General features: G+C 35.1%; 1 protein-coding gene across 3 annotated transcripts; it reads right to left on the bottom strand.

The window, feature by feature from the left end:
* Positions 1-1,789: 1,789 nt before the first annotated feature.
* On the bottom strand, positions 1,790-13,497 carry LOC106065923 (microsomal glutathione S-transferase 2-like). 3 transcript variants are annotated; one of them, XM_056008593.1, is made up of 6 exons: positions 13,372-13,497; positions 8,361-8,470; positions 6,853-6,952; positions 4,632-4,702; positions 4,152-4,233; positions 1,790-2,185 (listed from the first exon to the last, which is right to left on the bottom strand). In XM_056008593.1, the coding sequence occupies exons 2-6, from the start codon at positions 8,428-8,430 to the stop codon at positions 2,038-2,040; spliced, it is 471 nt and encodes a 156-aa protein (XP_055864568.1). In that variant the 5' UTR covers positions 8,431-8,470; positions 13,372-13,497; the 3' UTR covers positions 1,790-2,037. The 3 variants fall into 3 exon arrangements, with proteins under 3 accessions (XP_055864568.1, XP_055864567.1, XP_055864566.1); XM_056008592.1 differs by lacking the exon at positions 13,372-13,497 and adding an exon at positions 13,124-13,252; XM_056008591.1 differs by lacking the exon at positions 13,372-13,497 and adding an exon at positions 10,886-10,993.
* Between the last annotated feature and the right edge of the window lie 54 nt (positions 13,498-13,551).

The following is a 13,551-nucleotide window of genomic DNA, read 5'->3' as shown; positions in this document are numbered from 1 at the left end:
CAAATTATGTAGGTCGTAGCTGGGGCTGCGTTGCCAGTAAACTACGGACTCGAAGACAAACCTTTATATTACTATAATGGAATAGAAAGACGAAGAAAATGTGTCCTAAAAGCACAATGACTATTGCTTGGCCCATTACATTTAAAAAGCCTTTGGAACAAAAATTCACATGTTTAATTTAGTCCACAGCTAATACATCATAAAAAATAAAAATATTTTGAAAATAGATTATTTTAAATATCTATATAAATTATTGCTATTTCTGGTTATCACTTATGATATAGAGGTGAAAGAAACATTGTCAATACGTGTCGTTCTAAAAAGCTTAAAGTAAACGAAGATTATTTTTATTTGCAATGTTCTAAGAACTTCCGTTTAAGATTGTAACTCAGGCTACTTTTTTTCAATGCTTTGTGTTGAAAGTCATTGGTTAGCTGGGAACAAGATTGCAAGTGTAACAACTGATGGAGCCCATGTTTTGACAGACAAAAATAGTTGTTTTTTTTAATAAATTAAAGAACATATCTCTACCATAGACTTTAAACAGAAAAGTTTACATATTGTCGCATTGACCATCAATTGTATTATATATACTGTATATATAAAAGTAATAAACTTAAAACAGGTAAGTATCATGACAGAGAAAGTTCTGATGAGTTCTTGAAGGTTAGCAAACAAAACATTCTGATGATCGGTACCGCTGGTGTCTAGCATGGGAACTGTACTGAGAAGAAATGGAATCTCAAGAAAAAAAATTGTTATGTTCCTTAAAGAATATTGACTGTGACCCTGTTGCTAAGCGTGGTCGAGAGGCTAAGTTTGCTTGAACTTGGCTTGGCTACCTATGAAGGTAAGCAGGGGTGCTCTAGGATTTGATAGAGACAAGCTCGAGGTTCGACACCCAACTCGGGCAGAGTTGTGTTTACTTAGCGCCTGAAGGCAGCACGGAAAAACCTTCTCCTAGATACCCCCTCCCCCCACTGGTCCACAACTGAGATTGGACCAAAACGCTCTGAGCATGCTATAAGCAAGATAGTAGCGCTATATAAAAGCCATAATTTATTTTAATATTTCTAATGAGACAGACTTTATGTTTTTCATCGGAACTCACCATCAGCTCACCCTCAGCTCACCATTTAAAGCAGAAGGTGATTCGGCTCTAGAGGACATACCTCAAAGCAAATTTTAAGACGTCAAGAACTTTGGATCAGTTTTCTACACCCTCATCTCACCATTTAAAGCAGAAGCTGATTCGGCTCTAGAGGACATACCTCCGGGTAAATTATGAACTGAAAGCGAAGTTCTATTCAGTTATTCTGTAATAAACAAGTGTAGGAACAGGTCAATACTGTCTGACTATAATTTGACAGCAGTCACAAGGATAACTCATAAGCTAGTTCCACAATTCTGGAAAATTATGCATGAGTATAAACAGTTAAACACTTCAAATTAAGTACAACTGTTCATTTGTGGTGAAATTGTAAGATGTAAACAGACGATAACAAAATAAAAAGAAATTATCGTAAAATTAGTTTCAGAAATACCCACTTCCCTTTATTGGGAGTATAGAAAATTAAATGTAAATGTATAACACATTATAAATGTGAATTAAAAAACATTACACAGTTAGCTAGCGTATTTTACTAAGTTGAAAGTACATTATATATATATATGCTGCCCTCCATTCCAAAAATTTTTGTAATGTGGCCCTCGATAGTAAAAGGTTGCCCACCCCTGGACTAGGGATAGGTGAAGGTGAATAGACAATAATAAAAAAAAAAACAACATGTTTTATATATTAAGCATTTTATTAATATAAATATACAATCATAATTTTTATTGATTTAAAACTTATTCATTCACATGTAGAAGCAAAGTGAGTGCCACGTGAAAAAGTTCAGTATGGTTTCATAAAAGTAAAAATTCTGATAAAAATTAGCATAAAAAACATGATATATATTCTAACTCATATTAAAGTCAAGTAGGCTAATTTTATATAAAGCGTTTTCGCTCTAGTTAATTTGCAAAATATAGGAATCAATTTTTAATCATTGGTAGTTTTTCCTGTAATAGAGTTAACAGATCGACTCCTCCGTAGTAGCGGACAAGCTTGTGACCGACGCCCAGCAAGCACAGAACGGATAGGCCCGTCAGACAGCGCAGACTCAAGTAAAATCCTGGTAGCCTGTTAAAGAAATAAATATTAACACTGTTATAAACAAGAAAAATTAAAAATAAATACTCAAAAACAAACCTTCTCGAAGGGGAAGATATACCCATTTAAAACTATATCTCACAATAATAGAAAAGTTATTTACCTTCTTTGATATCAAACAAAATAATCAATTTCCAACTATTAATTGACCAATTAGTTTTTTTAATTGATTCATGTTTTGTTAGGTACAATAAATGATTGTTTAAAGTTTCAACTTGATCCGAGAACGGGTGTGGGAGAAATAAAGTGTTCAATTATCTAAGGGGACAAACTCTAAATATTTAGCCAAATACCTAAATACAGAATAATTAATTTCCCTTGTCGGTATAAAATAATAATTACTAGTAATTAATTGACTAATTGGTTAATTTTGTTTATTAATTCATGTATAGTCTTTTCCAATTAATAATTGTGAAAAAAAAATTCAACTTACTAGAAGAATGGGTGCGGAGAAATGATGTATTCAAACATTTTATCAGACAGAGTTTGTAAAAATATAATTAAAGGACGTTTGCTTAAACAAATAAAAAATCTTATAAGTAATAATTTAAACGTAATGTCCAAAGTGTATGAATCAAAATTATTGGTCAAAGAATTTTTTTTTAGAAAAGCACTGGGAAAAAAAACAACAAAAAAAGTTATTAAAAGATTAAAAATTTTTAATAATTTAAAAGAACTGATTAAATGTTATTTGGTTAATAGCGACTAGTATTTGGTGTATCTGAGACATGGAATATAATAAAAAGTTAATGGGCTATGAATCATATCTACTGTTCAGCTCCTGTACACATGTACAAGGCTCTGGGGTGATCTATTGAAAGTCTCTTACTCTTTTCGAACATTTCACTAAAGTTACCTGTCTCTTAGCATTGGGTCAACAATAGAAAAATTACACTACAAATAACGTCGTTCTAAAGAATGCCAGTTTGGACAGTCCTCGGCATGGGGAACCTATTAGGTATGTAGGACAACCTTGTGCCAAAAGCCAAAGGTGAACCCTTAAAACTCTTTAATGACCATCTCAGGCGTCAGCTTGTTCTCACTAACATAGAGGAGCGAGAGCTAGAGAACTGTTATAAAGGTTACCAAATACACTTATAAGACCAAGAGGTACCTCATAACTTGAATAGACCGCGTTGGATCGAGACCAATTGTTATAGAAGGCCTGAACACTGACCTGCAACGTCACAGCCTGTGGGCAGTTTGGACCAATAGATCGTTGCCACGTCACAGGTCTGTACGATGTGTCAACGAGCTATTGGTCTAAACTGCCCACAGGTTGTGACGTTGCAGGTCAGTGTCGATGCTTTCTACAATGAGTGGTCTCGGTTGGATGTGGCTAAATAAGTGGCCTAGATCATAGCTTGGTATGAGTAGTCACGTTGAACGCTGCACTCCTCATCTTCAGACTCGAAGACAAGTCTTTATTTTAAATCCATAGTATTTAAAAAAAAACAACAAATATGAAATTACAAATCATTCACCCAAAGAAAACGCAGTTACAAAACCATTATGTATCACAGTGCAAACGGTGACATGAAGCTCTTCAAAATCGACACTAGCAGCTTGGAAGAGGTGGCACTGGATAGATCCACATGGAGAGAGAGCATAAAGGAAGGGTCTCGGATTACAGATGTCATACATAACAGAAGCAGAAAGAAGGGTGAAAATGCAACGGCGCCTGGTGATTACATATGCCCAACCTGCGATCGGAGCTGTGTATCAAGAATTGGCCTCTTCAGTCACACAAGAAGTTGCAAAAGGAAAGGATCGTCTCTCGAGACGTAAAATGCCACAGACAGAACAGAATTACAAAACATGGTCGCATATAACTATGTAAGCTATTGTTTATCTGTTTGTCTATCGTTTTAGCAACAACAGAAATTCAGTAAGTGGTGACAGGCTGCAGTGGTCAACTAACACGTATACATATTACCTTTTGTCTTCTTTTTCCACATATCCTTCAAAGTACCTTTTTCTGCCTAAGAGATAAACCCCGTAGAAGACTGAGGCTGGCACTGCAACAAATATAAATTGTCTTAGATAAAGCGTTGATGAGCAACTGTAGTAACATTGTAATTAATTTTGAAGATTGTAAGCCTATTTTAAACGATAGACTGGCAGACTACTTTTTTTGTTCACAACACATTTAACCAGATCCCTCAATAGCTATACAAAAATCTCATATTTAAACAACAGTACAACTGATAGTTTAGCAATAGAACATTCAGTTATAACTGCTTAATTATACAATAATATTCAAAGAAAAGTAGAATTATCGATGAAAGTTTTTTGTGTGTGTTTGAAATAGGTGTGATGAATAATTTAGATATTGTCATTAAAGTAAATGAAACCTTTTAAAACAAAAAAAAAACAACAAAAAAACAACGGCTGGGGTGTTGTTCATAGAACTTACCTGGATGAAAGAACACGGACCCAATCCACAGCCCAGTCAGTGAAACCGGGTAAAACTCTAAGGAATTCTGGCTTTAGAAAAATACACATTGAAAGAAGTCAAAATCAGCGTTATTATAAAAGTTTTAAAATTGATTTATAGATCCCTTGCTAGTGTAGGCATACCTAAATTCTAATAATCCGAATAATGAAGAATTCTAGACTTTGTTAGGCTAATACTGAGATGATGAGTGCCAAGGTAAGGTTATAGCAAATGTCGCCTAATTCAAAAAGCTTTTGGTAGAAGACGCTTTTATCCCGCATAGTAAAAAAAAAAAGAAACAAAAACATTGAATCGAAACTAAGTCCAAACATAAGAAAGGCTTTAAAAAACAACCCTGAGAACAGAGTGAGTTTTGAGTTTAGGCACATCGGCACAATTTAGGCCATGTCGTGCCCGACCTGAGAAAAGAAAAACAAGTCGGTGCCAGTTTGTAGTACACATATTGCTGATTCTAAAGTGACAGCTTCTAGTACACATTGGTATTGCTGATTCTAAAGTGACAGTTTCTAGTACACATTGGTATTGCTGATTCTAAAGTGACAGTTTCTAGTACACATTGGTATTGCTGATTCTAAAGTGACAGTTTCTAATACACATTGCTACTGCTGATTTTAAAATGACACTTTCTATCATCCATTGGTACTGTTGATTCTAACCTGTATCGAACTTGGGACTCATATAAGTGCGAGAAAGGTAAAAAAAAATTATTTGAGGCGACAATGTTCTCTTCGAAGCTAGAGTCAAATTCTCATGCAATGAGATATATATGTATATATGTATCATCTTTCTATAGCTGTAGGCGATCAATAACAGTTTTTACAAATATTGTTATGTTTTTTTTATTTTAAAAAGTCATCATATAAGACATTTATTATAAGAAACCAAACAAAGTAAGTCAATATTTTTTCTAAAACTATTTACTGTTTAATTTAAAAGAAAAAAATAGTAGAATAACAAGAAATCGGCCAACTCTCATCTAAATTTCAAGAAAAAGAATGCTTACTACAAACTGTCCAGACTCAAAATATAGGGCAATCATTAAGAATGCGCTAAAATCATCACGCATATATTTATTTCGAAAGACTTGAGTTTAGTGGTCATTTGAGGAGATTGATTTGTTTCAATGAGAGTCCATTGCTACTTGTCTATTTCAATGTGTCGTTGTAGAAAAAATCACTTGCTAATCATTCTCAAAATGGCGACTCCTCAACAGAAAACAAATGCCTTGTTACAGAGCAGCTTTTAGAACAGAACTTGGTATCCGTCCACGCCATCAGTTTAAAGAGACGGAATGTCTGTGTAAAGGAACGAGTCCTAGAAAAGCACGTCTTATCTTATGTAATAAAGAAGATGATTACGTCCTACGCGTCATGCATATTAACCAATGACCTAATATCTTCCAAGTCACTGGTTTTCTTGGCTGGCTCAGGCAACCCATTCCAGTGAGATTGGCGCTTGTCGATCATGCCCTTCTAAGCTGCATCGAGAGCCCGATCAAGACACTTCCCCCCTGACCAATAGAACAAAAACTACAAGGAGAGTTGCCAGATCAGGAAACCACGTGCGCAGTTCATCGCAGATATAGGATTAATTGTCTGACCCCCCCCCCCCCACATAACAATGAGAACGCAGAAGAAGAGAAAAAACGTATTTAATAGCTTTACGTGACCAAAAAAGCTTCCATAATAAAAAAAATATTTTTACTATATAAAATATATAACTATATATTTTTACTATATAATCCCTTCAAAAAAAAAGTTATTACTAATTGTCTAATTAACTCATTGATATAAACAACATTTTCATATTCTAATTTACTAGATCTAATTATTACATCTCTTTGTAAAACCAAATTCTTTTCAAAAGCTCATCAAATATATCATAGATGATGTATAATATAGTTAAATTCCCCTTTCAGACCTTGCGATCTATTGGTCAGATGATGTTAAGGTGATGAGCAGGGTGGGATGTGGCCAGCACAACGACCAACTGCCTTTACTTTTCCCAACTAAGTCACGTACCCATTAGAGTTGGGTGGACTCAAGGGCGCCCTAAAAATCCTCAAATTCAAAATCCGAGATTCGAACCAAGGACCCCAGGTTAGGAATCCGAGCGCTTAATCACTTAGCCACCTCTTCCCATGTATAATTTCAAGTGCAATATAAAAACGTGAACTGACTGTGCTCTAAACACTCGCACGAACTCTGGTGGTCCTGTTGTCTCTGGAACTTGCACATTGTACTTTCTCCTGGCATTGCCGACAGACTTTGCAAAAGTAACTTTTGTTGGAAAAGAAAAAAAAAATGCTTAGATTATAGATGGTGTACATAGGCCTACATATATACATACATGTGGGAAAATGTTAACTATGCAGTGTGAATGATGCAAGATTGCCGGTCTTAGGCACGGGAGACGACTCCAGAACGCCAGACTGAAAAGACGTGTTTTTGTAGTGAGGTTTTATTCAGAATACCTTATTTATATTATTACTAACAAGTCTACTAGATTTAATTCATTTCATCTAAACTTCATTTTGTCTATATTGTAATAAAAGTTGCATGTAATATAGTTGACAAGAAAAGTTTACAAAGAAGTTAATCAACTTATTTCAAATTTTACAAGTTAAAATATAATATGCCAGAGCGGTTTAGTTGTCTACGGGCAGTTTGATGCCACAACCCTTAAAATTAATTTAGTCTGGAGATCATATCTTGAACACATGTCAGTTGAAATTCTCGATTATATTCACTAAAGAGCAAAGACTATATATAGAGAGAGAGTTGAAAAAACAAAAAGATGCACAGGAATATCTTCATATTATATCTTTCGGATATATGTCTAGACTAGGCGTAACTGACTAGGTCTACTGTCTTTGTATACGTTTTATGGTTTCTCATGGCCGTAAAAAAAAAAATCTGGGTGGCTGGACAATAATCTCGAAAAGGACTCCAACAATTTCCATAGAGATTTGACAGTTTATATTAAATATATTTGGGGAAAAAAATTACTAGTTAATTGGACACACAGGGAACCTCTGGCTTGACCATTATTATTTTTCTAAATATAGTCATCTTAAAAATAAATTTGGCTTAATTTTATTTTAAATTTTGAACACAAGTATGTCAGTAGTATAGTTCCATGGTTATTCCTGCATGTATTTATATAAGACTTGAAAAACATAAATATACATTCAGGAACATTTTGCGATACGTCTTGTGTAGGATTTATTATCTTGGCTGATAAATTTTAATTTCTGACAATATACATATTAAAAAAATTATACAATTTATTAATACACTTTATTAAAACTTTCTCTAAAACCAATATTGTAGTCTACACTAGCCTACTGTCTTTTAAGATATTTGTTTAAAGTCAAGATTGATATCACCAAAGTAGAATTTTATATAGGCCTACTTTGACTACATTTGTAAATTGCAATAACCTTTTCTCCGGGGTGGATGGTGGTTGGGTAAATATAGTTCCATTGTATTGTATGCCTCATTCATTTAATATTAAAAACAAAGAAATCGTTCTTGAAGTCATCGAAGATTTATAAAGGAGATATTGTGTTTATTTATACACAAAAGCTTCTTTTTTTTATTGTATTACTTGCTTGTTTTGTTTATTTTTTTTAAGACAACCTTATTGTTATGACTTATAAAAATATGACTTGATATACACACTTACACATTTGGTGGATGCCTGCAACAGTAACTGCTGCTGGAAGGGCATATTTATCTATTGGGAAGGAAGTCATTTTCTCACGATGCTCCTTTTTTAAATTGTATCTTTTTCAACTGATAAGGAATCAAACAGAAAAGAAAAACAGAGTAGGCTATTAAACAAGAATAGAGTATAATGTCATTAAAAATGATAAAAATTTAACATCTATAGATATAGAGCTAATGTAAAAATTGTTTTAGCGTGTTAATTGATATCAATAAGATAGGCTTTTGATAAGTTTTCAGCGGCATGAGCACAAGTGTTCTTATCGTTCTCATCTCTCCAAAGATTCCCACTACTTCCACCCACCTTGGACTTTGGTGATAAGTTATGAGCACAGAGCGGCATGATCATAATTATTCTAATCAAACTTCTATTTCTCAAAAGATTTTCTTTACTTCACCACACCTTGGCCTTTGGTCATTAGGCTTACATCATGTAATATGCGAAGTATAAAATTGACAACCCTCCATCTAATAGAAACAATAGAACTAAATACAAACCCAGCATTTCTAGTTATTTACATCTATTATTTCATTTCTCAACACGTACGAGGAGAGGATAAACACTAACATAACATGTCCAAAATATCAAAAAGCATTCTAAGTAAACATATTTATAGGTAAGATGAAACGAGGGCTTAAAGTTAAAGCCTTAACAACACAATTACACAATGACTAAGATAAAAATATTTAATTGGGGATGAAATGACCGGGGATGAATTGCATGACCTCGAAGGTGTCAGATGAAGAGACCAAAGATGAAATGACCGGGGATGACGTGACCGAGGATGAAATGACCGGTCACCTGTATGCAGGGGCGTAGCTAGGTATTTGTTGGTCAGGGGGGATTGATCTCCTTTGGGGCCCCTTGCACATTCGACATCATGACATGAGATAATTTACTTAACAAATATGTAAACCTACATTCAAATTGGTACAGTATTTCAGTAAAATAAATAAGAAACAATCATTAAGAACCTTTTAATGAATAATACATTGTTTATTGGAGATATAATGCTCAAGTGACAAATCTCAATTCATATCGCTTAACGTCGTGCTTTCTGTGCAGCCAATGTCATCTATAACATCATCTACATCGATACTGTCTAGTATTTGTGACTCTACTGACAATAAAGCCATGTCAAGCCTTTTTTTTTTGCGTCATTGTTGATGAAAAGTGCTCGTGCATCAATGACATCATTGGACAAGCGATTGGCCTGTATTTCATCATACAAACAGGAACAAATAACAGAATTTTTCATCAGCGTGTCATCATCCATAGACACCAACAGTGTCTTGGTTCAAAAAGAAACCCAAAGGTGTCTACGTGGTTTTCCAGCCTATGGAATCTGTCCTTCATCTCCATGTGAAGTCTGTGCAGCACTTCTGTCGCAACACGTTTGAATTGCAGTTCTATTGACAGTCCTACATCAGTACTCAACTCCCCATCAAGTCTTTTCTTTCTTCTGGTTATTTTGATTATAGGAAATCCATAGCAGTCACTACCTTCTTTTGCTTTTTCGATAAATTGGGTGATCAGTTTCGTCCGTTTCTCATCATTTTGCATAAAGCATGAAAGAGTTTTAATTTCTTCAGCAGCTTCAGGTTTTTGTAGTTTCTTCTGAGCTATAGGCCTATTAATTGGAGATTTGACCAGATTTCCAGATAAGCAAAAAAAAAAAAACATAATTGTCCACTGCATGAAAAGAATCTGTGCACTACTTCTAGTGTCCATTCTATCAGTTCTCTTCAGTACTACTTCTCTGATCAAGAAACATTTTCACATCTTCGAATGCTGTATCTTTATATGAATCATCAAATAGTGATACTTCGACACGTTCATGGTCTCCTTTGTTTTTGGTGCTCTAATCACGTTTCTTCTTAAATAATAAAGATGATGAAACAAACTACCATATATACCAAGTTACTTGACAGTAACCCCGCACGGAATGAGTTAAAAATATGTGTGGAATACATACAACAGGGTCACTAACTTATATAACAACCTGAAAAGCAAGATTACATGACATTTACGTAATATTTAATTTATTTGAAAACAAATTTCGGACACTCATTTGGGACCAAGTGGGGGCCCGGGGGAATCTTCAAATTCTCCACCCTCCACACTAGCTACGCCACTGCCTGTATGACACGCCGATAACATGTAATAAGCCTAAGCTTTGGTTATATTTTTACAGGCTTTTATAAAGCTTGTAAAGTTTTAAGAATTTGAAAAAAAAATATATTGGTGTGAACTTTGTCACTTATATGACCTTCAATCAATGACAGAATCTCAATACGCAAATAACGTAATTTCATATGCCTTCTGGCCTATATTATATAATATAGATCTAGAACTGAACACATTGAGAAACGACACAACTCTACATCTTGTATACATTCTTTTTTTTTCTTTTAATTAACTTTATAATGTATGCTAAATTGAAAGTAGATGCTAAGAGCATTGAACTACTGAGTCTACGCTACCTGTACGTGTGATATCCGAGAACTTGCAATGATTCAGCACGTTCTGCCGATCTATATAACGTGTAGCGTCTATGACAGTGCTACGGCCGGGTGGACTTTAACCTAAATCAACAAACCGGGTTATTAATGGTGTGTCGCGAAGACTACACATTATCATGAGACCAAAAGTAGAAAGGTAAAAGGTCAAGAACTCTTGGATCGGTTTATAACGTAAAATATGTATATTTAGACATTGCAAAGGTATAAGAGGCCGTTGAAGCTTAACTTTTATTGCTGGGCTGATGAATCCATCATGACATATCCTCCAGGATTGGATTTAGACTTATAGGCCTAGATAGTGAAATAATAGGCCCTACATTTTAATTTAAAATATTTATTAGCCTAATACTCACAACAAACTCACTCCGACAATTCTTTTTTTGGAGTGCAAGCTAGGCTCTCTCTATAGACATATTTAAATTATGCAGTGCATTATTGCTCATGAAAGAGACTTTAAACTACCGTATCTAATTAATACACTTTTTCAAAAGCTTTAAAAAAAAAATCCACTTATTATAAAGATTAACACCGGTTAGGCTACTTAAATCTAAAAAGCATGCCAAAGTTTAGAAGAAATAAATGCTGTACTTATACATTTAATTTCAATATAGCTTCTTTTATAAACATTTAATATGCGTATTTATTATTATTATTATTTGCATCTACTGCACTCCCAACTCTAGACTTTTGTGGGCGGAAGGCGGTCCAATTTTTAAGCAGAAATTAAAGTGTGTGAACAAAATTGAATATCTTTATAATGTAAGCTACTCGTTGATATCTGAACCCATTTTTAGCGGCCCCCGAAAGGGGAAAAGACGCTATTACTTTTGTGTGGCCTGTCTGTCCGTCCGTCCGCCCCGTTTAGATATCAGAAACTAGAAGAGAAAATGAAAATCAGACATCATGATATTTTAGATCATTCAAAGTTCTGATGCAACGGCTACTTTTTTCTTTTCCGAAAGTGAACCATCTAATTTTGAAAATTATATATGCAAGCAGATTTTTCAAAAAATTACACCACTTTTCAATGAAAAACTTCAGGGGAGGTAGCTTTTTTTAAAAAGGTCATGGACTTCTTCATTAATAATTCAAACTTCATTCGTAGATTCGCGCATTGGTACAAAAAAATTGCATCTATGGTCACAATGGTAAAAGTGTCAATGGACCATTATTAAATATATTTTCCATTCATTATAACTAATTCATTGAATAGAATACTGATTCAGATATTGTTTTTCAAGAAGAATTTTGATACGAACTTCGTTTTAGTTATAAGTTAGTTATAAGTTTAAAAAATAACGAACTACTTTTATAGCGCGCACTTTTGACATATATCCTCATTATAGGGGCCTACACTTGACACCGTTCCACGGCTTCCACGCAGGGGGCCGTCATCAGTTAGCCGTTAAGCTGGAGTGGCGGTCCTTACAAGGAATAGTGGCGGTTACAAAATAGGAATGTGAGGTAAACTCCCCACGGTTAGCCCTGCTTTCGGCCTTTATAGCAAATGGGGTCCAGGAACGGGGGCGGTGCGCTGTGTGTACGTGGTACGGTCTACTTTCTAAGAAGCCCAGTCTATGGACGCTACTACTGGGCGCCCTCATACAGGACAGGGGTGAATAGCCCCACATCCAGGCATGTTCGTTGGATAAAAATTCTTTCTGATGATCAATGGACTTCATTGAAGGTGCGGGCGGAAAGGGGTGTGAGGAAGGTTAGAGAGTCGGCGTGCGTGCGTGGTGTCCCACATGGTTGGGCGACGTAGAGAATTATATATACAGAGTAGAGAAGATTACTTGCTCTCCCCACCCTCTTTTTTTTCTGAGTAGGGCTCTCTATCGCCGCGAAAGTTTCGTGGGGTAACTCTAGTCCGACTTGCAGAAATAAAAGAGTTATCTTTCCATTACTTTTTCATCGAGGGTTAGAGTGTCGTCGTGCGTGCGTGTCCCACATGGTTGGACGACGTAGAGAATTATATATACAGATTAGGCCTACTTTGCAGTAAACAAAACATTGGAAAAGCCGGAGATTTTCACACTTTAGTTGAATGCCGGTCGGACGAACGACACGACCTCAGAAAGGAGGACATGGCCTCTTCTTGAGGACGTCTGGTAAACCTATAAAAGCATGCTATTGCGCTAAATACAAACAATTGGTCCACCCAGCTCTAATCATGCATGTCTAATCATTAATGGGTACCTGACATTAGTTGTAGAAAAGTAAAGGCGGTTGGTCGTAGTGCTGGCAACATTGCATCCTCGTTAACCGTAAGCCACAGAAACGGATGACCTTTAGTGCCTTTACATTATCTGCCTTATAGACCACTAGATCTAGGAATGAAATAAACTTTTTTTTTTACAAAAAAAAATGGTAGGCCTACCGTAAAAATATTTGTAATCGCATATATTTATTATTGTTAGTCTAAGAACTATTACAAATTTAATTACATAACTAATCCAAACGAATTGATACAACTTCGCCTACTGCAAGCTTCGCTTAAAAAAAAAAGTATCTTTTATGTATTTGTTGTTCTATAATAAGAAAGAACACAACAAGCTATAATTAGGCTTACTTCTCACTGGTTCCTGAACTCATTCAAGGTCAGCTAAAACTAAATCTTTGGACTA

This window comes from Biomphalaria glabrata, chromosome 13 (genome assembly GCF_947242115.1).
Source record: "Biomphalaria glabrata chromosome 13, xgBioGlab47.1, whole genome shotgun sequence".
NCBI classification, from domain to species: domain Eukaryota; kingdom Metazoa; phylum Mollusca; class Gastropoda; family Planorbidae; genus Biomphalaria; species Biomphalaria glabrata.
Note: the sequence above shows the minus strand (reverse complement) of the source record. Positions and strands in the feature narration are given on the sequence as shown.

Excerpts from the sequence above, each read along its gene's own strand:
- LOC106065923 (XM_056008593.1), bottom strand. The coding sequence starts at position 8,430 with ATGACTTCCTTCCCAATAGATAAATATGCCCTTCCAGCAGCAGTTACT. Across the intron at positions 6,953-8,360 it reads TGCAGGCATCCACCAAATGT|TTACTTTTGCAAAGTCTGTC; the intron begins GTAAGTGTGTAT and ends TTCCAACAAAAG. Across the intron at positions 2,186-4,151 it reads GTGGAAAAAGAAGACAAAAG|GCTACCAGGATTTTACTTGA; the intron begins GTAATATGTATA and ends TTTCTTTAACAG.